Raw genomic sequence first — 27,116 nt, 5'->3', positions numbered from 1 at the left:
CAAAATGCATGTGCTTCTTGGCTAAATTAACATATTATCCAGTTGCACATGTGGGAAGAAAGCCAGAACTTCTCTCTTTGGAAAAGGATTACCAGTGGTGCTGGAGGTGGGTAGAAGGCAAATTTTGCTTCCTGCTTGAAAAGTCCTGCTCACAAAAGAGTCTTGTGAGGTAAGCCGCAGGTGTTAATTGGCCATGTGTCTCTGCTAGTGCAGAAGAAGAAGAAATATGGGCCATATGGTCGGATTCCCTTTTCCTGGTAGTGAGCATCTACATCTGTGAAAGAACTGAGGCAAACCCAGCTTTTCTCACCACTGTTTCAGGAGTGTGGAGTCCTCATGGGCTCAACCTCTAAGCTATGATTTAAGAGACTTCATAAGCCTATTACTTTAGCCACTTCTCAGAAGTGGAGAGAGAAGGTTAGAATTCCACCTTACAGTCTGTTCTCCTTTGAAGAGGCACTGACAAGTTGCAGTCACTTGTTCTCATTATCTTGGAAAGATCTAGACTCCAAAGCAGAGGCCTTTTTACCAACAGATTCCAAAATCATCTTGTTAGTAACTCTGAAATTCAAGCAGAGATGATCGGCTGTGCTTTTAAAGAATTTAGTCAGTTCTAATAGAAACCAGCAGATATGACCCTGTATCTGAACAGTTTTTCTTTCCTGATAAAATGCAATTACTTCTCCTAGAACTACAGTCTCTTTAATCTGACTCTGATCTTTTCAGTCAGCTTTCCCAGGATTCACCTCTGTCTGATACAGAGGATGCTTTCATTCTCATACTTGTCCAGTACCTTTTTAATACAATTTGTAAGCTACATAAGTAGGTGAAGTAACACAGTAACTACTAGAGAAAATTTTAAAATTAATTCCTTTTCAAAAAGCAAGTAAATTATAAATGCTATGGACAAAAAGGGGTAAAAAAATCATTGTTTTTAAATTAAGTAACAATATCATAACAATATCAACAAAACATGATGAGCAAGTAGGAATTAATAAAAAACTAACATGAAGGATTTTACACTAATTTCAACTATGCTAGATTTTAAAAAAAAATATTATCCTATTTTTTAATTATATTGGCTTTACCCTAATAAAAGGATTCAAGTAGATATCCAAAATATTGAAAATACTTTTTCAATTCTTCAGCAACTCTCTTTCAATACATCATGTCCTCCGACACATTCAATTTCTATGCTTTCAAAAGCCATTTTTGGACAATGACTTGAAGGAAGACATTAGTTTTCACTTTATACAAGTAGTCACTTATGTTGTGGACAGCCATGACCCAACTATCCAATTTATGATAATTGCAACACAAATTTTTAACTATTTACACAACAGCTTTCATAATGTGATTAAATGGCACTGCCATTATCAGGGACTAGCTTCCAGACTTTTGCATAAACCAAATAATTTGTGTGTGTGAGCAATTCTTTAGCAGGCCGAAACACTAGCATGCTTGAGAATACCAAAGTAGATATAGAATCTATAACTTGTTGAGCATAAATCTGGATCTTGGATACAAAAATTAAATGCTAGCTGTTCCACTATGACCATCAAGATGAGCTATAAAAAGTAAAGTTATTCTTTTGCAGAAATGTTTGCAAGGCAAAGCAGCTGTATTTGGAAAGGCATATAAATTCAGTTGTTCTGTAGCAATTCAGGGTTTGAGAGGTTTTCTGCCTTATATGCTTAAGACGAGAGAAATAAATTTAATACAGTGTTTATAGTATTATTTTTCTAATTAAAAGGTGATAAAGTATTTGCAGACAGAAAGTTCCAAGCAACACGGACATACACTACTATTGCTCTAAAAACTTAGAATTTACAAAGCTCATCAACAATATTTTTAAATAATGACGTTACAAAACATGAAATGCAGTTATATTGACTGGTCAAGATCAAATTATTTTATTCTCAGAAGTTTATTTTGATCCGTGTAATACAATTAAGGTATTGATGAAAACGTACATTTCTTTAAAACCAAGGAAATGGCATTAATCAATAATTCAGTTAACTTCCTTAACCTCAGTTAACTTTGCCTAAGAGTTATGTTTGTGTACCAGTAGAAATAGATGTAGCTATTAAAACTTCATTTATATTAGCTTGATTGTCACTCCTATGCAAAAATGTCATCATCGCTGGAATCTGAGCAAAGTAGTTTTTTGCCTGGATATGCTTATGTTTTATTCTGTGAATAAATGGCACTTCATAAGCCTGAAAGGAAAAAAAATCAAAATCCCATTAAATACAATTGAAATATCTAGCAGTCTGTATGTTGCTTCATATTTTAGACAGTATAAATAGTGACTCTTTAATAAACTAAGTCAGATAATTTACTCGTATATAATACACACTGGAATATTTTGTAGTTCTATACTGCTACCTTATGGCCCAATAGTGAAAATTACTAACCACTCCTTGTGAAATATTAGTTACCTTTTAAAAAAAGAAAAACTACTGGCATTTTTTTGTCCATTCAAGATAAAACATATTTATTTCTTTTCACCTAAGAACATTTGTACTTTGAAATTAAAAATTAAAAGGAATCAGAATGATTATTTACAAATTATCACGGCAGCAAGCATTTTGCAGCATTTCAGTCAGCCTTTGTGTTCAGTGGTGATATTTTCCTAAATTTCTAGTGATTAGTAGCAGTTCAGACAATTTAATAAATAACCAGAATATTTAGCTGAAAAGTTCCTTTGCTATCACTATCGTCATTGTTATGAATAATTGCTATTAAAAAAGTGCTTGAGTTTTGTTGAGTGCTTTTTTGTTTCAGTGAACGAGAAACTATTCAACTTACAACATTCTAACTTTGCTTCATTTTCCTTATTTCACATTCTTTTTTTTTGAAACAAAGCTTTGGCCACTATGAGTGAAGAAAGGTGACTCCTCACTATAGCTGGTCCACTGCTATTTTTGTAGCAAGAGCTAATTGTAAATACCTTACAATTTTTAGGTAGGCTTGCATACCTTACCTGTTGCTCTTCTGGCCTAACTTCCACCTCCACTGAAGCTCTGAACCTAATCAAGTTAATGGCATCTCTTTGACTATGACATCCAGACTTATGAAGTTAAACCAGATAAGTGTATAATCAGAATCTCTTCCTGCCATAATGCTAGTAACATAAATTTATGGATGCAGAGAAGCATCAGTAGATTCAGATCGCCCGAACAGCCTTGTTGACTGAAAGTGAGACAGAGGAGTCAATAAAAGAATTTCCAGCTTGAAATTGATTTTACCTTTTAAAGCTAATGCTCACATAAACATGTGTCTGCTTGAAGACACAAGTTGGGTACATACACAAAAAATATAACGGATGGCAGAACTGGCTTTACCTTTAGAATTCCCTGACTGATATATTTCACCCCCAAAGCAAAACTTGCCATTAGGAGAGAAATCCCTAAGCTCTATCACATACTCTTAAGACTTCCAAAAAGAAGTGCAATGCGTAACAGCTGAAGTTGCATTTGTGATGCACACATATTTTGTAGAAATTTAATTAAGAACACCCTGCTCAAAAGGACACTATACAACAATGACCTCAGGTCACTACTTAATAAATCAGTGACCTAGAGGTGAAAGGTTTAGTAATCCATTACAAATTGCAGCACAAACACAGCTCATGGGATTGTCCTGTGCCCTAGAAAACTATATACTTTACCATATGATGTCCAGTAGAGTAAGATATTTACCAGACTACCATGTTTAGATATGCAATTTGGGAGGAGTGGTGTAAAAACACACAGATTCAATGACTTCTTCACCAAATTCTTAGATTTTTTTAACTCAGAACAGCAATTATGTTTTTAGTGCGTAATTGCAAACTATAAGACTACATTGTCAGGGGTACTTAAATGACACTATGTAAGAAAGTAAATTGAAACAAATTTTATTATGACAAATGGTTAAGTTCTAGACAAAAAGCCATTCTTTTATTTGATGAGAAATTCGTAAGGCCAGAAACCAATGAGGCCAGAGCATGTGCAAGAGCACAGGCACACAATTGTCATAGTATTTACGGTTAGTGTTTAGTGTGTTTTTCATCCAGGCCAGCCCTTGTCTTAGCTGAGCGAAGAGCATAGGCATGGCATTGTTCTCAATAGGCAGCACGGATGAGGCCACTTAGATTCTTGCGTTTTGGGAGAGAGAATCAGGGCAAGACCAAGTTCAGATACATGCATGCGAGTTGCACGTGCCAGCTGCCCTCTGGACTACTGCCTGTTTTATTTAATAGTACAGATGCAATCATTTAAATAGTCACAACGGGCCAATTCAAACATGGATGAGTGTAAGGGCTAAATTTGGCCAAACATCTTTAGTCACAGAATTCTATTAAAACATAAACGTAAATACTGTAAAAAATTAAGCACATACATAGAATTTTACCTTCTGAAGGTCACACAGCTTAAGATGTGCATCTGCTTCATCTTTAGTGAGGAGAATAGTGTTCCACGGAGACCACTCATGCTGCTTATCCCATCTAACCATAACTAAATCATAGAGGTCACTGCAGGCACTGAGAGCTGACTGACAGCCCCATATGTTCTCAATCATGTACTGCAGATCTTGATACTGAAACAGAAAACAGGGTTAAGAAGGAAAAAGCATGTTTCATTCTACAACAAAAGCATTGTAACCATATAAGAATCCAAATAAAGCTTTGAGTAAGAAACGTTTCTATGCATATGTCATACAATCACTTGGTTAAAGAATGTCTAAACATACACATCTTCCTCTAGCATGGTATGGCAATTATTAACTGCATTTTTCTTGTATCATCTCTAAAATACTACATTCTTACTTTGGTTGTCTCTGCCAATGGCAATTCATATCTTTCAGTTGACATCCTGATTGCTTAACTGCTCTTATAAAGCTTCTTAAATCTCATGGTTTTTCTCATATAGCATGCTTAAGCCTGTTCAGACGTTTTTGGTTAATACCAACAATCCATCTCTGTCATTACTGAGATGACTTCCCCATTTCATTCTTGGATTCAGAATTAATATGTTATTCAATAAATTATTTATTACACTACTAAATTACTTGAAGTTTACATATCATCAGAATAATTTGGCCTCCAAAATGTGGGAAATTAGTATAGGAAAAACTCCCACCTGTGACAGATCTCAAATCACTGCCAGCTTTGCTTTCTTCCCCTCACTCTGATGCTGACACATGGAAAGATTATTGTGCTCATGATATTGCTGCTCTTTTTACCAAATGAGATTGTAAGATCAGGTAGCTATGCTACAACATTAATAAAAAATAATAGGCTGTCTGTTTGTAAAGGTTCTCTAGTACAGAAAGGCCTTTAAATGTACTTTTAACCTATGTCTAAGGTTAATTTATGTCAATCTTAATATGTTTAATTTATTATTAGCCATCTTAAATCACTACTAACTCTTGATAAACACAGCCTCTTGAATGAAAGAAAAACAAAATTGGCAAGTTTTTCTGTCACTTTACATTAATTCTTCTCTCTATTAGTAATGGAAAAATATTAGAAGATTTTTATCTACAGGAGTCTGTAAACAACAGACTTTTAAATAGGTTTTCCTCCAAGCTAGCCATTCAAAGAAGACTCATTCCTCTAAAAAGAAATCTTAATTAATTAAATAATGGTGTTTACATATTCCTTATTAAATTCCTGACAAAGAATGAATTAAACTATACCAAAATAGTGCTTTAGTGAAGTGTAGCCGCACGTATTCTTATCTACCTTGCTTCTAAAATCCAGGAGTCCATATAAATTCTTGCCAGGGATAATGTAAGGCAAAACCTGGGCTTAGAACCTCTACTGGTAATAAATCTGTGCCTATTGATTCCAAGAACATAGGACTGGTCCTACATCTGGTCTTAAATCTGGTCCTACCGGACCTCCTTCATTAGGTTTCACTAATTGGCTTCTGTTTTCAGTATTTCCTCTTTTTCGCAAAATTTCAAATAACTTCTGTATCTTCTTCTTCTAAGCCAGAAACTTACAACCAGACATATTAGCAAGAACTAATATTTTTGTGCTAGGCTACATGTCTCAAAAGTTAACAAAACTTGCAAAAATCTACACTGAGGCATAAAAGGGTCCATGCAAAACAGACCCATAATTTGACTCTTCCTTTTTTGCAGATTACTTTTTTTTTTTCTTCCTGAAAAATAGGCAAAAGCATGTTCTGTGTTAAAACTTCTCAGATTATGGGGAAGAATTTTATTTAAGAGACAACTTCCCTTTCTAAAGGTAGTCATTCATATTGCTGTGAAATTTTACAGTTAATTCTCTCTTCCCCCTCCCCCCCCCGAATTTGTTCTGCACTCACAAGACACAGAAAAGGCTTTGAAGTACGGTCATCTGACAGTCTGGGAGCAAATATCATTGACTCCTCAGCAAGTGAGACTGGGAAACAAGGGTAGGCAGCAAACCGATAAAAAGAGCTAAGTGTATTTGTAACTTGAAATGAATACAACATTGCCACTAGGACATTACTCAACAAGAAAAATCAAAGCCATTGTATGTACCATGGATTCTAAGGAGCGTGGCAAGTTAAACCCTGTGAGAGAATAAAAGGCAGCCTCAGAACTTGACATATTTGCTGAACTAGTTCATTTCGGTATGAAAAAGATCTCCAGCTGCAGTAAGCAGAACTTACTGTAGCTACCGCAACCCTCACCAACTGCTTTTTGGTTTTTAAACCTTAGCAGCACTCATATAGGTGGTCAGCCCAAACACAGTTAGAATCAGCATGCAAGAGATCTGAAGAAAAATCTTTTATCTTATCACAAAAGTCTTGATCTATCCACAGACAATACAATCAGAGCCAGTAATGGTACTGCAGTGAGCAACGAATGAAGCTGTCACAGCTGCTGCAAAAGACTTTTAATTGTGTCCAAGTCCTTTCTTGATGCCTCAGATCTGTTTTCTGCCTTTTTGTGTCAGCAGTTAAGATGCAGTCCTGTTTCAGTGCATCAATGGCCACCAGTCACCATCAGTGATGTGATGTAAGAGAGCTCCAAAATAATTTGGAGGATGTTTATGTATCAAGATAAACTAAGCTAGACACAGATAAAAAACCTTTTCAGCTTAAGTGAAAACCAATATGGACAAACAAAATCTACAAAATCTAGATTCGTTGATAATATTTCTTAACACAGGCACAATAATTAAAGAATCCAAATCTTCCTTTTGGCAGCTGCCATTGGCAAAACGTCAAACCACAGCATGGCTTGTTTTGGTAGCAGTGGGATATTGATGACTGGCTTTTGTTTGCTTGGTTGTTGTTTTAGACATACTGAAAACACAGTTCAAAAACTATTCTACTAATGTTGATGCTGTAGAGATTTTTATTACTAAATCTCAGAAAGCTTAAATAAATCTTGGCTGTTCAATATTTTCAATAAATAACACTTCGCAATTACCTCAGGTTTAAAACTTTCCCAGTGGATATTGGATGTCAAATTCTTTTGTTGACAACATAAATAATAATAACTAAAAGAGAGAATTTGCTGAAGACAGAGGCAAGCAGTTCTTTGAACTGAGTTGTTCCAGTAATGATTATTAAGAAACATTAGCTACTTAGTAATACTGCAGATAATTACAGATGATGGAGAAAAATTTAGAGACTTAAAATATTTAGTGAATCTCTCTCCTAATAAATGCAAAACAGTAAAAATTCCAACTATACAGATATTCTACTGACATAGAATAGGAATGTCAAAACCTCAGCTCCTTTATTTTTCCCTTCTGAAAACACAAAGCAATTTAGTTGTATTACTAAAACAGTCCAAATAAGGGGTCTCAAAGTGTTTTACTAGTATTATATCTTGAACAATATTATAGTCACAAAAACATTATTGTTGCTTTACAGATGATGCTAGTATCTTTAGGCAACAGGACAGCCGTTGCAGAACCAGAAGAAGAATTTGGATCATCTGATTCTTTGACCTGTCAGCAAAACCTGTACCTTCTTCTAATGTATAGCTTGTAACCACTTTTGAAAAGACAGCTATACTTCAAGAGCTTAAGTGCTGCTTCTTTATGGTATGGAACATCCCATATCACAGGAAGAAGTTTTTGTAGCTTTTAGCCTATTTCTCAATCTGTCAACAACATACACAAAATAAAGGAAAAATTATAGTCAAAGCCATTGGTTTCTATTACTAGCAACGCTCTTTCAGACAGTACCTGAACTAAGAAAGCAACTTTAGCATCGTCCTCATAATCAGCTTCAGACTTTCTGAGATCTTCTAGTATAAGTCTGTACTTCAAAAATGCTTCTCGTCCTCGAGCCTCATTATCAAGCTTGCAACACAAGTGACATTTGCCAATGGTGCGAGAATTAGCAGGAACAGGAAACTCAGTAGACGGTAAGTAATTTTCACAACTATGACAGAAGTGAACATTCTTATAAAGTTTTAAGGGATCTGGTGGAACCTAAAAGATTTTAAAAAAAAGTTAATTTACCACAAAGTATCTTTGTATTTCTTGTGTGTCATCCTAACTCTGTTGCAATATCTTTTACATGTATTCATGCAAGTGTTTTAATGTAATGTAAGGGCTAGTAATATTTATTTTAAAATACCCTATAGGGTTTACTTTTTTCCAAACAGAAGACCAAAAGCTACTGTATTTTCTTACTCTACTTATTAAAATCAGTTATATAAATCAGTCAATTATTTTTAAAGATATATGAAGATCCTAGGCAATATGCTCCACTGCTCTTGCTGGTGCTTTTATGCATGCAGATTGTCAGCCATTCTGGAAAGATGCAAATACAGAGGAAACAGCAATGAATTATTCTGCATTTAATTTTTCACATAGAATCTGCCCTTTATGTCAAAGATAAAATCCTGAGATTATGGGCATATTAATATTTTGGCATAAGAATATAAAATCATCAGAGCCACATGTCCAAAAACAATACAGGGGAAGATAATGAACTAAACTTGCTAATGACCTCCTCATCCTCATATTGATTCACAGGTTCTGGAAAGAATATAGCGTAGTCTGTGCAGAGGGCCCAAGTCTGTAATTGGGTAGTTTGAGTAGTCTAATAATCCAGCTACCTATTGTGGTTATCTGCCTTTTTTTTTTTAAGTACCCTGAGGATTTGGTCACTTTGTCTGTTGATGACCTGCCATCTTTTTTATGGTCTACAGAAGATTACAACATTCAAATTCAAATATAGGTGCAATTCAGCCTTCAACTCAAGGTACAGTTAACCAACAGCTACAGAAGACAAAGATGTCCCATCTGCAGTCTCTGCTATGACACATCTAGGTAACTCTGTCCATAAACCTAGTATAAAATAACTGTTAGTTGGTTCTAAATCAAACTAACATTTACTGACAGATTCTCTACTTCTGAGATACCATCAACCACTGTGAGAGGAATCCTCTTCTGACAGATGCAGAATACACGTTGCTGCCTAAAGCAGCAACACATGATAGTGAATCATATTTTGAACTATCATCTGTAGTCAGAAAAGGAAAACAATCACACAACTTGAGAGGAGTCTACCACTTTCTCCATTTCCTAGCTATATCTTCTCACAAAGTAGTAACTGGTTGTACAACAGCAGCTCATAGCAGCTCTTGCTTAGGTGCAAGCTCATTAGACATCACTTTTACAATGCCAATGTTCTTCCCTTCTGGATGCATGAGATGCTGCCCCTTGTACAGTGAAAAAAAGATAATCACGCTCTCTGTTGGTTCCCCATTTGCTATTACATTTTACTGTTACCATCCCATAATACCTACCGTTTATAATTCTCACATTTTTTATTTCATACATAGAGTTCCTGGGCATTCTCAGTGCTACAGCCACTTGTCAGGTTCTTATATCCATGTCTACGCCCTATGCTTCTGATATGACTATATAAGCTTATTTGTGTGAAGTCTGTGTACTTGCTACATTTTACTTCTTGAGAAACACCTCCAGCAATTCTACAGCAAAATGGAAAATAAAAAAGCATTCATTGTGTTCCATTCCCTTTCTCCACCATGCTTAGTTCAATGGCCAATATGTCAGACTGCAAAATAGGAATAATACCTTAAGCATCCTAGCAACTTCAGGGTTAAACTTTGGAGTTTTAATAAACTGAAGAAATAATGTACAAATTCTTTTCCTCAGTCCTTCTAAGTTGCATTCTTTCACCTTTCTCGACATAAGATCAACTTCTCTGTCGATTAATTCCACTATTTCCCATGATAATTTACATTCATGTTCCTGAAAGAAAACACAAAGAAAGGAAAACAAACTCCACAACAATAAAGAAGTGAACAAAATAATTCAAATGCAGATATGAAAGCAAACTATGGATTCTATGCCAACCATTATTCATACCTCTGTGTGTTCACGTAAGAACACGTTCACAGAAAAACCCCTCAGTGTCTTAGGAAAACAACCTCCAAGAAAAGAAATGTAAAGAACTACAAAACGGAGAATGCTTACAGATTTCAGGCTTTAAGGGGCCTGTATACCTACCAAACCTGTGAGGAACCATAAACCTGGAGGCATTACAAAATGCTAAGCAGAGCCACACATCACATGCAAAATTTTCAGTCTCCAAAAGTCCCAAGAAATAACTCTGTAAGAAACATTATTTGGCTGCGTGATAGGAGGTGTAATGTATATACACAGTAAATCGTTAAAAAAAAAAACCAACACAAAAAAAAGGCCACACACAAAACCCCCAAACAAATAAAAGAACCCATCACACAAAAGCAATGGGGGACTTTATGAGTATGCTTGGAAATGAGTCATTTCAATATTTCAAATGCTTAGCAGGAGATTTTCCAGAGAGAGATAAAAGGTGAATGAGTGCAATGTTTTCTCACGTAAAATAGATTGCTAATTTACATAAATTCTAGAATTTGTTCACTACAACAATATTGACTTGTATTAAGATGGGCAGGAGTTCATAAGCCAGCAATGCTCCCAATGCTAGACTGGCTTTAGATAATTTCTGGTACTACCAAAGCAAACAGCAAGATGTTTGCCTGTTTTAGTAAGACCAGGAAGCACCAACCGATTCTAGTTTCACATCAACAGTATCACGTCCTGAAAGTAACTTGAAACTCATGTATTATTTTTGTAAATTAATAAATAAATAAAACAAATATGAAAGACTAAAAGAAATGCAACCAGCTTCTAATTCACTGGGAACACTGGCAGCAGCAGTGAGGGTAGAGAGTGAGGGGCAAAGAAAAAAAAATTATCTGTATTTGACACCCATAAAACTGGTGTAATCCAAGCCAAAAGAACTGTGGAAAAAAAAAAGTAATAGTCACTTACATCTCTACCATGTTTTTTATCAAGTTGTTATAAATCATAGAATCATAGAATATTTTGGGTTGGAAGGGACCTTTAAAGGTCATTTAGTCCAAGCCCCCTGCAAGGAGCAGGAACATCTTCCAGTAGATCAGGTTGCTCAGAGCCCTGTAAATATTCAGCTAAACTTTGTACTAAAATTTTATTATGTATTAAAGTACAAAAAAGTCTAAAACCATAGGGTTAAAATTCTAATGCAACTTGAAGAAAAACATGCACATCACAAAGTGAAATATGAATTTAGAGTATATCTAGAATGTAAGGTACACTCTCATGTCAGATGGTACACCAGGCTTTCTCTTGCTGCCAACTGACCATCCTGGCACCTTTCTGCTGGAAGAAGCATTGCTTATGTGTCAACATAATTAAGTGACTGTATCTTTGAGAAGTGCAGCTTCAAGTTCAACGTAAATAGAAAAATAAAACATACCTTCACTGTACGCCTGAGTGTTAACAGCACATCTCTTCTTTCATCTTTTGTGAAGCAATCCTTGCTAACACTGCGGTAGATTTCAAATAGTTCTCTGGCACGGAGTGTGTGCTGTGTATCCATTTCAGTGATTTTTCCATCATATGCTTTCCATCTCTTAGGCTGTGCACACTTCAGAAACAATTTGTATAACTCTGAGCTGCTATAATCTGATCATCAGTTGAACAAGTACATTATGTTACATGGAGTTTCTCCAGAGCAAATAGGGACTTAACATTATTGCCTGACTAAAACAAAAGGCTAGTTCTATTGTTGATATTTATACAGTACCTTTTCCACCACAGCAAGTATTCAATTGCACATTTTGTTTAAAGTTTCAGGCCACGAGAATTTTGACTTACAGTGTATTAAAAGTAAATAATATTCTCCTACAGGGATATGCTCTACTTCTTTAAATTTAATTTACTGACAGGAGTGTTAGAATACATGTGCTCTGTATTTCATCTTGCAGTCATAAATCCCTCTAAACTATCAGTAAAAATCAATGGGACTGTTGACTGTGTAAAGATTGAAAATTTAAGGCCTGAGAGTCTACGGCAGTACAAAATGTCTCCAGGGAACTGTTCTATTTATGCTAGCTATACAGACAGCTAGAAGGCACAGACTTTGTTAAAGCTGACTAAGGCAAAGCATGAATTTACAGCTTATCGGATACTTCAGCTGGCTTCTTTTTTGCTGACTTAACCACACAGCACAGGTCTACTACTTAAATTTGCACATCTTTAACTTCTAAAGACAGCAAGAACTTACATGGTATGAGTTGCCCCACTCAGTTGGAAAAACCTGAGCATTCTCCTCTTTCTAGAGAACTGGTTTTGGTTGCCAACCCCACTGTTATACAGGGGGCTAGTTCACTGGGGAGGTAGGTATCTAAATCCAATAGAAAGATGGTATTCAAAACCCTCTCCCCATCATTACCTTACTCCTCTCCTTTTCCTTAATCGTACTTTGGCGTAGCTATTTGGAACTTCAGTCTGTGTATTAATTATTCCCTTTCACTATATTTGGAACCTGAGTATTCACAAACACTTGTGAACTCCTCTTTGCAATCTCAGTGTGAGTTAACCACAGCAACACTTCATGCAGCTTTCACATGCGGAGTAGCTTTCTGGATATGACCCCAGCACTGATGTAATCATTATTTTGACCAAATATACAGGCTTGCTATGGTGATAAGTCATAAAAATACCAAGAATATTACATAGTTAGAACAGATATAATTAGTCACCATCTCAATCAAAACAGAGCTTTCCTCACTTTTAAATAAATAAAGTTAGCTAAACAAAAGAAAGACAAAATAATTGAAAAAAGGATTTAAGATTGAATAACTGACATTTAATAACATTATCAGTGGGGGTGGAACTCTTAATTAAAGGAGGTATTGTTAATCAGAGGTCACAATTTAGAGCCAAAACTGATTAAGAAATGCAATAGTAAAGCCAGATATTAGTAAAAAATAAAACTCTTTATTCCCCAGTGAAATCTTTGAAATGCTGCAAAACTAGAAAGAGGTGATTTTCTCTCTGTCATAAAAAGGGAGCATTCTTCTGTAACTTCATGACTTTGTTTCACTGTCTTTGCACAGTATTAGAAATTCTAACAAAAAAAACCAAAAACCTAAGCAAGCAACAAAAAAAACCCCACCAACTTAGAAGCTGTATCATGCTGCAACTCTTTTGCGTGGTAGGCTGACAAAAATCACCATTTTCCACAGAGGAGTTAATTCAGTACCTACATTTTATCGTCTTCAATGAAATCACTTATAATAAGACAGAAAGGCCATTTGCTTATGCTAGGGAGAGTCAATGGGCAGAGTTTACCCTAGGAAATGGTTATTAAAACTAGGTTCTCCTGATAAATTTGTACAACCCATAGATGAACTCGCAGTCTTGGTACTGCACTCTGCAAATGACCCTTAACACAGACCAACTACATTGAGTTAACATTTAAATTATTCAAAGCAAGATATCACACCTGTAACTTCTGTATTTTTTCTTAGAAATAACTGAGTATTACATAAAATAAAATAAATCAAAAAGAAAGAAATTATGAAGCTTTTTACTGAAATAAAAATAATACAGAGCTCTCTGATCTCAGGACTATTTTCATGTACTCAAGACTGATGCAAGAAAACTAAATTTTTCAGATTTTTTGCCAGCTTTTTCTTGCCTTTTAGTTGGCACTGCTGTAGAATTTACAATAATCCTGTTATCTGCATTGCTTCAGAGAGCAAGACTACTATAACTGCACTCTGCTGCCAACGCATGAAAGTAGAAAAAAAGCACCCTAGGAGAGAGACACACCACCAGAGACACAGAGAGAAAAAGGTAAGAAAAGTAGAAAAAAAATCCATAGGATAGGTGCAGGAATACCACAAAGCATGAAAGGTACAAACCGAGCAATAGTTAATAATTACACAAATTCCTTTATGAAAATATGATTGCTGTATAAAAGCTTAATCAAGTACTTCCTCTTCAAAATACAAACGCTGAAGAAGAATGAGCTCAGTGTAAAAAAGAACCCCTAAAAAAGAACCCCACAGAATGTGGTGACACACAACCAGTAGAAACCATTGCAAAAGGCCACACACATGAGGAGGTACTTGCTTAAAGTAGCAAAGAAGGGAATGGAAGTTTCCATGGAGAAGAAAGTTTCATGTCACATCGGCTATTGCAGAAAAGTGAATGCTTGCAGTCTTCGGATGTGAAAGGTGTTATTTCAGCTTTAACTGGTAAATCTCCAGATTAACATTACCAGCTTAAAGTTCAAGAAAGAACTGAGTAAAGCAGCTATAACCTAGCACTCCAGTGATAAGTTTCATACTACAGTCTAAAGTGTTTAAATTGCACTGTTACAGACAGAACAAACATCCATTTAATGCTGAGATTTCCAAAATGATTATTTATTTTTTATGAAATGTAGAAATTGTTACGTTCTTTACCTCTGAGTTATGCTGCTATTTCAACAGTTTAAAACAACACTCAAAAGCCTATAGCTGACATGATTACAATAATATGAAAAGAAAAAGTGGCAAAAGTTCAGAAGCTCACTAGATTTGCAAATTAAAAATAAACCAGTCTCTTTACTGAAAAACATAATTTATAAATTTAAAATATTAATAAATAAATTAGCAGTAAGTGCTTCAGAAACATGTCCACTGCTTGGAAATAGAGAGCATCTCTTGTCTCTCATGTATCTCCTAAATCTCCAAACACCAACTATCACTAGGAATTCTGGTGATAGAGAACATTTTGCTTCTGATTCCTAGATGCAAGAAAACTGTACAACTTGTGAGAACATGTACTGGAAATAGTCTCTATAGGGAAGGACACTGGAAAGCAGTCCTTAAATGAAAAATAAAGACAGAGACTCAGTTAAGAGAGAAATGTATTTGCTTTAGACTGTTTCAGGCTTCTTTTTCTGAAAAGGTAACAGGATAGATTGTAAATAGCGGAAGCAAGTATTTAACATAGAAATTATTCAAGGTTTTTGTATCATTCCTAAATATTTAGTTTTCAGGGTTTTTTTTTCAATTTTGAAAACAATAACAGAGAACACAATGAAAACATGGCAATAAACTTGGTAGCAGTTCCATCAACATTTCAAATAAGTAATTTGTTCTTAATGAAGAAAGGTAATAGATTTTATCAAATCACTTTTGCAGTCCAGTTCTCATACATCAGTAACAAAAAGAATGAAAAAAAGGTATCTTTTGGACAAAACTCCCATTTTTACTTTTGAGCACTAAGTAGTCAAAATTAAAAAAAAAAAATATAGTAAAAACTATTTCTGTTCTAGTATTTCTTTTCACAATTTTTTCACATACTACGCAAACAGACAGAAAATAAACTATTTATTTTTTCTGAGGTGATTGATTGCTGGGACGTCTACCTGAAAAGGACTTTTGGTATTTCACATTAAGGTTCCATTGAATTTAATGCCATTTGAAATCATCTTTGTGTACGAATGAATTCTCATCTTTGCTTTCTAGAAGAAAGCCTGAAGAACACTTGAGTTAAATTTTACCCCCTAGATTATACAAGAATAAAATCTCAAGTTAAAATTCTAACACAACCTAAATTATTGAATTAAAAACTGATTTCAATATGATATAAGATTCAGCCAAAACCGTTCTGGGTTTCTATACTGTACATGAAAATGAAATAAATGCTTTCTTTAAAAATAGACATATGATGTCCAGAGGCCTGTGCTCAATGGGGAAATAAATGACAGATCTAGTTCCTGAATGATAACAACTCTGAGGGAAGAAAAAAAAAGAATTAAAAAAAAAAAAAAATCGATCCTTTCTGCAGGGTTTAAGTTGAATTTTACAAATATTTGCTTAAGTTTAAATCAAATAGCAAACTTTTCACTATAGAGAGCAATAAACAGAACATACTAGAGGAAAAATCACTTAGTCATTAGTTTTGATTAGCGAAACTGAGTATTTTTGAAAGACATACTGATAGGCAGATTTTTAAAGTTTCAAAAATAGATTAGGAAAGAACATAGTTTCATGCATTAATTCATACATCACTGTAATGCACGCAATAGAAAATACACAATAGTATGCCATATCCCGATGCTTTATAACGTCAAATTAGCCATTCTGAATTGTTTGAATTTGAGCATTTAATGCTCTTAATAGTGCCATCAGAATCATGTTCTTCATGCAGAATAATTACATAATACAAAATTGATTCACTCAGTGCTATTTTTTTATATTCTATATACTCAATTATGTATGTCTATGGTAAATCTCAAGTGACAATCTTAATGATGCACTGTTAGTCCTTCTGTCAGTAACAGAGCTAAGAAATTCTCAGCTTGGAAAAAGAAATTTACTGAATTGTATTGACATGAATAACTAGACAGTCTGGGTATTTATAACATTAGCATTCACATGATTAACTGGTAAAGCTACAAAAGTTACTTTTGGCAGATAGTTTGCAGATGTCTTTTCTGTTTCTGTACTTTGGTATTCTTTACGTTCAGCCTAAAATTACATCACTGACCTTATCCAGAAAGCGCAGTATTGCTTTTGGTTGATTCTCCTCATCTGCATTTAGCTTCTTTCTCCCAATGGAAGCAATCAGCTTTGCCTCTTCTTCCAAAAGTTCACAAAGTGCTGCCTTTCTTTCAGCTCCAGTAAGAGTTCTGTTAATCCGTTCAGTCTCCTCCTGCCTCCATACTACAAACACAAATATTTTAGGTATTTTTTACAAGATGTTTTCCAGTGAAATTTCTACTTTCTTACTTAAGAAATAACATAATTAACTTTCAATACTCACTAAAAGCCAGTTTCTATGTTAGGGAGTTGATTGATATGCATATTTTCAACACACGTGAAATGGCCCAGAAATTAATGTAAATTATACAGATGTTCTGTGAGAGTATGTGTGTGTATATCAATTCCAAACTGCCAATTAGGACTGCAAACTCAGAGATGAGTTAGAACAAAAAGGAGCTCTATGTGACAAAAATAATCTAGCTCCAGTGGAAACCGTGTGATGAAATTATTTCTTCATAATTTTACATCTAAAATAGCTAAACTAACTGTTTGAATCTCAAACAGCTCCAAAAGGTATGAGCAATAAGAACTTTTTAAATAATTGCTCATCAAAGTCACAAGAACAGATACCCTGGATATATTCTCAACAGACTAAGGATGGCATCTTACAGTAGTACCACTAGTACTCAGTGCTGAGAATATTACCGCTTCTCCATGCACAAATGTGCAAAATCTGAAGCTTGAAGTCCTCCGAAACTGAGATAAAACTTGACTGACAGTTGTGTTTAGTACTCCAAGTGTTACATTGAATATTTGAGTGGTATAATGTTTTGCCATCTAAGGCAGATGGGTGCGCATTAATAATTAGACAGTCATTGCTTTACTCTCCCTTTCCTCTTCTACAACAGAACCCTTCAAGTGGAAGGAGGTGGCATGCAAATCACAAGATAATAATGATAGTAGCACTTGAGATAGTACATGCTGTATAAGAATCTGGCCTTCTGACTCTTGGGATCAAATCACCAAACCACAGGTACCTGCTGCACTTCAAATTTAAGTTACTGTGTTTTGTTGTTGTTTTTTTTTTTTGGGGGGGGGCGGGGTGGGCAACTATGGTGGCAGCTTCTGCAAGAACCTGCTAGAAGTTTCCCCTTTGTCCAGTGGATTCGGCCAGGCCTAGGGTGGACTCACTCCTGGCCAGGGCCAAGCCAATTGGTGATGGAATGTTCCCTGAGAAGCCTCTGCAATAATGTATTTAAGAAGGGGAAAAAAAAATAAAAAAAGAAAAAAGGAAGAAGATGTGAAGAAGCGGAAGTGGGGGCAGAGAGGGGGAGGCGCGAGCCTTGTGGGCCTTGCAGGCCTCACCCTCTGGCCTCCCGCCAGGCAGCCGACTGGGCCCAACTCGGCCCAGCCCGGCTGCAAGAAGTAGAGAGAGGAGATGTGAAGAGAACCTGAGAGGTGTCTGCCAGCCTGTTGTGAAGAATTTCTTGTAAGAGGAACGGCTGCAGACACCAAGGTCAGTGAAGAAGGAGGGGGAGGAGTAAAGTTGCTCCTGGCCAAGATTCCCCTGCAGCCCATGGTGAGGCCGGCTGTCCCCCTGCAGCCCATGGAGGCCCACGGAGGAGCAGAGATCCACCTGCAGCCCAGGGAGGACCCCACGCCGGGGCAGGTGGGTGCCTGAAGGAGGCTGTGGCCTGTGGAGGACCTGTGCTGGGGCAGCAGTTCCTGAGGGACTGGACCCCATGGAAAATATGATCCAGACTGGAGCAGTTCATGAAGGACTGTAGCCCATGGGTGGGACCCCATGCTGGAGCAGGGGAGGAATGTGAGGAGTTCTTCCCCGGACGAGGAAGGAGCAGTGTAAAGCCACAAGTGATGAACTGACCGCAACCCCCATTCCCCCCCTGTGCTGCTCGAGGGGAGGAGGTGGAGATAGTCTGTAATAACGTTAAGCATGGGAAGAGCGGAGAAGTAGGGGCAAGCTGTTTTTTTTTTCCTCTTTCACCATGCTGCTTTGGTTTTATTAATAACAATAAAGAAATACTTTTCCCCAAGTCAAGTCTGTTTTGCCTGTAATGGTAACTTCAGTGATCTTTCCCTGTCTCTCATCTCAAACCTCGAGCCTTTTTATTGTATTCTCTCTCCCCTATTCCCTCAGATGGTGGGGGGAGTGAGCGAGAGACTGCATAGCTTGGTCCTGAGCGGGGCTAAACTACAATAGTTAGACTACTCAATGACAGAAACATGCAGACAGATCCATGTGTCTATCATGGTTTATTTTGCAGTACCCGTTTTCTTGACTGTAAGTGCCAATACACAGACTATATGCCTTTACAAAAATCTGTTAGTAAAATCAAATTGTGTTTACTGAATAGTGTTTTCCTTTGCATACATTGTAACACTTCTTGGCTTTTCTGAAAGTCTGTTTCATTTCAAATACATCTGGAGTTCTGTAGTGAATTTTATAAGATCTGAAACATCAACATTCCTGAATGGAAGTGCTGTTATTATTCCAGAACAGTTATGCAAAAGCAAAACCCAATGTAAATAAAATAATCCAGTAAGTGATGCACACTTACTGAAAAAACCTGTAACATACTGTATCAGGTAAGATTAGAGGAAGGAGGAGGGAAAAGAGGAAGGTTTGTTTTCTACCTCTGGCTGCCTTATCTACAATACCTTACATTTTCCCTTTCAAAATATTTCAATTCATTTCCTTAAGGCTCTCCAAGCTTTGGTATTAATACGACAGCTGTCTGACAAGTTCTGAGTAGTCAAAGATATATTTTCAAATAAAGCCATTTCAGCAAACAAAAGTACTGTATATAATTAATTTACATGAAGCTTTACCTGCATGAAAGGGGCAGCAACTTCAAAGGCAGAGCTAATAAATACAGTAAGCAACTTTGTACTTACAGAAATGAAGAAGTTGTCAGTTATCATCAATACTCACCTCCTGATTCATCTTATACATCCAGTCAAGTTAAAAACGTTCCTCTTAGCTTATCTGCTCTACAGGCAGAGATCTTAGTCATTATTTCTTTATTCCAGTTTTTATAAAACAAAATATTTCATGCTTTTCAAATAAATAATGAATGTCTCTATATGCAGATACACTGAACATATAGATACATCTCACTCGCACCATACAGTCAACTGGCAAGTTTTTTGTACCAACAGGAATCGCTTGTACTGGCTGACCCTGTAACAGTATCCCCCTGTTGTGATCAGCAGCAATAACCTTCACAGATCTCTAGAGGACAATAGTCTTATCCTATTACTGTCACAATGATTTAGCTTGTGTAGACTGTTGACACTATAAGAATTTAAAAGTAGTTTCAGATGCAGGTAGAAAAAAAAAAACTTCCTAGAACCACTAAGCTCTATTAAAATAAAGAGGATGACTGCAATTCTCCATATAGAGAGGCAACTAATCACCCCTGGCAAACAAAAACAAAACAAAAGATTTATAATAGATCATTATTTTTAACAAAATGTTCAAAAAAAATTTCAAATACTGGAATATGTTCTGTTCCAGTTTTGAAGTGGCGCATGCTTTTTCAGATTGCCTAGATTTTAAATTCCTGAACATGCATAGCTGAAAGTTTTATTTGTGAATCCAACTACATTAAATTAAGCAAAAAAGACACTTATATAACCACAAGTTTTAAATCTAAAAATATTGGGAATATCAGCACTCATTCACAACTTTAACTCAGCTTTGTTGTTTCCATTGCAAATGAGACTCTTGACACCTTTTTTTTGTAAAGAAAATATTGCAGGAAATCAGATACCAAATAGTACCACTTGCCATAAGTGAAGAGGATAAAATTATTTGAGACCTTTGCTTTTGGTTACCTAGTCAGACACACCTTTATAAAAGGGCTTGATTTTTGTGACGCTAAAAGGTAACTATCTATGAAGAAAAAAGGAGGCGAGGGAAACAACCCCTAACAAACCACAAATATCATGAAGATATCATTCCCAAAAGTCTAAAGCTTAAGATCAGTAATATTTTTTACATTTGGAACAAACAGCAATAAGCCATTTACACATTCAAAGTGATTTGCTCAATGCCACTCAAAGTATGATAGTATTAAAAGATTAGTGTATTACTTGGAATTCTTGAATCATGGTCCTAAGCTCTATGAATAACACACACCACCAAATTTGTGCTCAGTTTGCCATGGGAGAAACAGCTGGGACAGTTTAAGGTGGGTCAGTAACGTGCAAACTGCCACAGTTATACCATAAGCAAGCACTGCAGCCTGATGATGCATTGATGATCCATCATTCAATGATGAATGATGGATCCTAATAGTAATTTCTTCATGGTATTATTTTCAGCACCCTAAATATAGAGTAAAAATATTAAAGTAACTTCTGATCAAAAAAAAACCCAGTTCCTGCTCCTCTAACTGACCAGTCCCTGACAATTAGCATTATTCTATAAGCTGATTATTTCCTAAAAAGGTGTGCTGGTTTTGGCTAAGACAGTTAATTTTCTTCATAGTAGCTTGTATGGGGCTATGTTTTTGATTTGTAATGAAAATAGTGTTGATAACACAGAGATGTTTTACTTAATGCTAAACAGTGCTTACACAGTGTCAAGGCCTTTTCTTCTTTTAGAAATATAGGAAAGTCAAATAATTCTTTAAAAATTAAAGAAATGCCATTGTAAGTCAAAAAATCAAGGAAGCATCTATATAAACATGTCAAAACAAGAAGACTTTGTTTTAAACAACCTGTACACTTTTGCTCATTTAATAGTATCCCTATAAGAAAATACTTACATTCTAAAGCTTGGTACACTAGCTCAAAGTCTTCTTTTGTTTTAGGGTTCAGTCTTCGTTCATGCTCCCGTCTCAGTTTTTCTTCTTTCTCTTTTTTTTTCCGTAACTCTTCTTGTGCCTCCCAAGCCAGCCTTAACCTCTTTTTTTCCCTCAGATCTTGTACTACATTTATAGCATGCCAACGACGGAAATACGTCTGCAATACTATTACCTGTATGTGATACAATACCAAAGAATCATGAACTTAAGAAAAAAATATTATGCTGCATTGTTTTAACTGTTATTTTTTCCTAGCTACGTAACTACATTTTCTAAGATTTTTCTTGTACTCAAAATAATGTAAATGTTACAAAAACAGTCATGTACTATTACTCTAAATATTAGTATACTTACTTATTTAGGTAAGTGCAGGAGTTTAATCAGTGAGTACAGTGAAGAAACTAGGCTCAAAAAATCAAGTTAAAGTATAAATTGCAGAAATTTTACAGAATTTATTTTCCTTTTTCTAATATCTCCTTAAAAAAATGCCTTTTGCCATGTATTGTTTTTATACTTTTCAACTTTGTAAGCAGAGATCTTAATTTCACTATCCATTTATAGAGTATCTAGATTGGGAATTTAGACATGTATTTGCAAAATTTCTTTTTGTTTTCTAAATACAAAAATCAACACACATACAAAAAAGGTCAACTACACTTTATTTGCAAACAAATAGTGAAAGTGAAATTATCAATGCTGTTATAACAGAACTTAAAAAAAAAATTACAAATCCACCTTTCAAAGCTATGGCTACTGAAGACTAGGGAAATATCTATACTATGCTAAGGGAGCACAATGCGCAAGCTGGAGCTTCTGCTAGCGCTCGCACCACAAACAGTTTAGCCAGGTCAATACCATGGGCTAGTAAGCATTGTCCAGCATTGAAGGCTATCAAGCACAAAACCACACTAATACAGTTAGGCTGTCTCTAGAGATACCTTAACCTAACATTTCTCTTGCGTATGTCTTCACCTAGTATTCCAGTATGGAACTACACTGCACTGTGTGAATCCACCAACTTGAACCAACACCGAGCTGAGGTCTCCCTACTGTGCGTTACAGGTTGTCTACAGACAGATTACAGATTTCAGTAAGTGGCACTTATTGGCAGTCCTGAGGAACCAGTTACCTATCTGGGTTCCACTTCTAAAGATGCTTATTGCCACCAGCTGATGCTGACCAAATAAGCAGTTCTTACAGAAAACTTCTACCCAGAAGATTTCAAAGCATCTTGCCAATCATGTCAATACAAATATCCTACTTGGGTACTTGGGAAATCAACAGTTTCTCCATTTAGTTAGATTCAGTCTGTCTATTTTAAGCTATCAAATTAATAACTAGAGCATTTACAAAGCAGTGCCCAGGCTAACATGATGTCCAGGCATACTTAAGTTAGGTGTGTAGTCACTGAATATGTGGTTTTCAAAAAGCCATCTGGAATGCCTAAAAGGCATCCTCTGCACAATGAACACATAGAATCTGTCATTGTCTGCATGAGGCAACCCAGCACACCAGAAAATCTCACAGGCCTATTGCATGTGTTTGAACGGCCAGGTTCTACCTTAACGCCAAAGAAGGTATCTTGAACACAATCCCAAACGGTGGGATTAAACCTGTTCAAACAAACAAACAAACAACCCCAGAAAACACAACATCCAAAAGTTGAATGTAGGTCTCCTAAATCCTAACCCAACACTCTATCCATTTGAGGCCACACATTAAGCATGTTGCTTAGGTCCTTCCAAAGAGATCACGAGAATGCCACAGGGACAAGCCTGTTTTAACCCCCAATGATCTCTATGGAAGTTTAACTGTCACTATAAGACAGAAAACAGTAAGTTCAGCATTCTTAATATTTAAGAAACCGTAAGGTCTCAAACATCACTAGAAACACAGAGTAAATGAGCAGACACGCGCTTCCCCCACATCTGGAAGATTACAAAATGTGAAGGTTAAGCAGACATTTTGCAGTTCAGTGTTAAATTCACTCTTTGAACAGTCATTAAACATTCAGATAACCTTCGCAATACTTTGCTTTACAAATACAGTTTCAAACAGATGAGAACTTACTGCTTTAAGTCTATGTTTATGGTATTCTTCCGCTGTAAGATACTTTCCAGGACTTATGAGTTTGTCAGTCTTGTTTGACACATACAGGCCAATTTTAGTCATCTGTGTTGATGTTGTATTTTTTGTTTGTTGTAGCTTGTTTTTTTCAAAAACCGTCTGGGGAAAAAATGCATGTCAGATTATAACAAAATATACCAAGATTTTTTTACCTCATCACAGTAAGTGGCAAAATTATCTATTTATAACAAAAACGAGAGGACTAATGATATCCATCCACTTTCAGTTGCACACTTATTTCTGATCTACTTCCTCATTCCTATTGGAAATAATTGTGTCAACATTCTATTCCTTTTAGCAAAACCAACATTCTCAAAAGACACTACAAAGCCATTACCTGTGTTTCCCTACAAAATACTTGAATTCCTTTGTCAGGCCGTTTTTTTGGTATCGTTTGTGATCCTGCATTATGAAATTCCACTCCTGTTATTTTGTTCTTAAATCCACCCAGAAATGGCTTATGATAGGTAGGTCTCTGAATTTTTACAACTACATCTTGGAATGAATCAGAATCTGTTGAAATGGAAGTTCCAAGATAGAAATATTGTTTCTTTTAGTAACAGACTGAGATTAGTGTATGAGTATATATATCGACACACATGTAAAAATAGCATTTACCTGTTTGTACTCTGACAGTTATGACATCAGGCATGTGGTAATCCCACTGAACTGCTTTCCCAGGAAAATGTTCTTGATTAAGACATAACTTCTCAGACTGGATGGTTTCATCAAAGTTAGCCCTACTCCTCCTAAGAGTTTCATTATCCTCAATCATGCATCCTAGAAATAAAACCAAAATTAATTCCTGTTAAGCTTCTCAAAACAACAAATAAATACTGCTTTCAGGTTTACTCTGAAATTATTTTATTGAGACACTGCAACATAGAATAATCATAAATTTTTGAGCTGGAAAGACAGTCTACTTGAAAGCTGAAACAGCATTATCATACATTTTTTTAGAGAGATATCTAACATAATACTGTCACCACATAAAGTCATCCAGACTACCATTTTTAAAAAGTTACAGTAAGTGTGTTTTAGTTGCAAATACGTAATTTTTAATCAGTTACCCATTTATACAGTGAACTGTTATTGAAAAATCTTACCTAAACCTGTTGTAATTTAGGCCTGATCTAAGCATACGATGGTTGAATCACTTTTGTCTTTCACACAATACTTGACGTGGTGTTTCTTCAAAGACTACATTCTGAACCAGATCTACTGAACTCAAAGCTCCACAGATTATGTCTTTTTGATTTAGAAATAAGACTTTTATCTGGCTTTGGTACAGTGTCCTTCCTAGAAAGTGATCACCAGCTACTGAAAATGAGAGCATCTGAATGCAGTTCAGCCAAGAGGCAGGCAGCCAGCAGCTCTGCATTCAGAAGGTCCATTCACTGTGCTCACCTGCTAAACAGGATGTGCTACATCCTGCTCTGAAAACCTAAGAAAATGGGGCACTGAATTGTGAAGAGGAAGTAACACAGGACACCCAAAACACAGAGGAACAAGCGCAGGAAATGATGGAGTGTTTTGGGGACTGCAGCAGAAAGGCACGGGATAATGGAAGGGTGCCAAGTAAGTTACAGGATAATCTAAGAGAAGTAAAATAATAAGATGATTGCTGTGGTCTAGTCTAAACTGTTAGTACCTTATGTATTCATATGAATTACGCACTGCTATTCTTAAACTACCTGTATAAAACACATATACATACTCATACATGTTTCTGGAAATAAGGATCACTCTATAAAGTACCATATTAGTCTAAATTGCTACAGCAACTTGGGAGAAAGAATACATTCCTCACTTTTCAAGTGCATTTTATACAACAATTTTAAGAAGTCACTTCAAGACCAAAAACCTGCAAACATGAACAGAACGAGGGTATAGGAAGTGCTAGAAGCCATAACTAAGTTGAAGAAAAAAAATCATCTCTTTAAAGCAGATGTCCAGCATTTTAACAACTTTACCTGTTAGTGTCCCACATGCTGTATTCTCATACAGTACTGAGTTTTGAGATGTCTGTTCTTCCCTTTCTGAATTTCTTAATTCAGGTAAAGTAGGATAATTCTCATAGCTAACAGGAAATGTGGTCTCAGATGATGTGCTGAATGGCGCATTTGTCTCAAATACATCTTGCTCAGTATTTCCAATCACTTCTTGATTGCCTAGTCCTTCACTGGATAATTCCCACTGTGCTAAACTTGACTGCTCCTGTTCCTTCAAAACTGACTGCTCCAGTGAAGACTGCTGCTCGCAGCCCTCCTCTGACTGTACAGTGCCTGTAGCTCCTGAAAGCAGAGGCTTCTCTGCTGGGTCCCCGCTCCTGGCCTCTCCACCTGCTCTTCTTTCTGAGGATGCAGGGGGCTGCTCAGCACCAGGCCTTTCCCTTATAACAGCTTCAAAGCAACTATCCGATGTGTCTTCCATGTCCTGAAGTATCAGTTGCACATTTTTAACCTTTCTGCAAGAATAATCACATTATCTATTTAAAATTGCATACTACAACATTTCTGCTACCAAACACATGGATGACTTAACATCCTGAAAGCTTTTCCTGTTCCCAAGTAGCCTATTTGGAATAGCATGAGGTCTTTGTTTCCACCAAATGCAAAACACTTAACATCTTCTCACTGCTCTTTAACACGCATAATACTCCATAGCATTGCCAGCGTAATTCTTGCTTTATATATTTACATATACATATATATATATACACACAGAAAACAAGAATTTACAGAGCAGCATTACCCAGAGACAGCACACCTTTAAGGTTTTCGGCGCTGCCACTGAAATGACACGGGCCGGAAGAATCCAAATCCCATATTCATGGAAAAAAAAAATAACCAAAACACCCTAGCGCAACGGCAAGCAGAGAGCAGCTGCCGGCAGGAGCCGGACACCACCGCCATTTCCCGCCGCGCGCCCTCTGGTCCCCGGCCCTCCCGGCATGCCGCGCGCCGCCCGCCGCCCTCGGCACGGAGCGCAGCCGGGCCCAGGGGCAGCGGCCGCGGTTCGGCGCAAGGTGGGGCTGCCCTGCCCCTCCCAGCACCCCTCCGCCCGTTACTTTCCCCTCAGGGTTCCTGCCCCGGGCGCCTCTCCGTAGCGGCGGGTACTGGCGTCGGCAGCGCGTCGCGGTAACCATAGCAACCGGGGCTGGGCGGAGCCCGGAGCCGCAGGGCGGGGAGGGCAGGGGGCACGCGAGCATGCGCAGTGGGGCGCAGGGCCGGGCCACCGGGAGCCGGGCTGCGGGGGCGGGGGCGCCGGGCTGGGCGCACCGTCCGCGGCGCTATGCACGGCCCAGGGACAAGGAAGGCCGAG

The 27,116-nt window shown here is 36.8% G+C and overlaps 1 protein-coding gene across 1 annotated transcript; it reads right to left on the bottom strand.

Moving 5' to 3' along the window:
* Positions 1-1,935: 1,935 nt before the first annotated feature.
* Positions 1,936-26,913, bottom strand: IQUB (IQ motif and ubiquitin domain containing). The gene is made up of 12 exons (XM_086739990.1): positions 26,863-26,913; positions 25,766-26,255; positions 24,411-24,572; positions 24,130-24,305; positions 23,736-23,891; positions 21,627-21,837; positions 16,838-17,013; positions 11,763-11,933; positions 10,052-10,228; positions 8,186-8,434; positions 4,399-4,584; positions 1,936-2,219 (listed from the first exon to the last, which is right to left on the bottom strand). The coding sequence occupies exons 2-12, from the start codon at positions 26,223-26,225 to the stop codon at positions 2,052-2,054; spliced, it is 2,292 nt and encodes a 763-aa protein (XP_086596116.1). The 5' UTR covers positions 26,226-26,255; positions 26,863-26,913; the 3' UTR covers positions 1,936-2,051.
* Between the last annotated feature and the right edge of the window lie 203 nt (positions 26,914-27,116).

This window comes from Chlamydotis macqueenii, chromosome 1, assembly GCF_036417535.1.
Source record: "Chlamydotis macqueenii isolate bChlMac1 chromosome 1, bChlMac1.mat, whole genome shotgun sequence".
Taxonomy (NCBI): domain Eukaryota; kingdom Metazoa; phylum Chordata; class Aves; order Otidiformes; family Otididae; genus Chlamydotis; species Chlamydotis macqueenii.
The sequence above is the reverse complement of the archived record's forward strand: the minus strand, read 5'-3'. Positions and strand labels throughout refer to the sequence as shown.

What these genes read in the sequence shown, in the direction of transcription:
- IQUB (XM_086739990.1), bottom strand. Translation starts at nt 26,225, where the DNA reads ATGGAAGACACATCGGATAGTTGCTTTGAAGCTGTTATAAGGGAAAGG. An exon ending in AGTGTACCAAGCTTTAGAAT is followed by an intron (nt 17,014 to 21,626) that starts GTAAGTATTTTC and finishes TTGTGTTTGTAG; the next exon opens with TATGGAGGCAGGAGGAGACT. An exon ending in AGCTGTGTGACCTTCAGAAG is followed by an intron (nt 2,220 to 4,398) that starts GTAAAATTCTAT and finishes TTTTCCTTTCAG; the next exon opens with GCTTATGAAGTGCCATTTAT.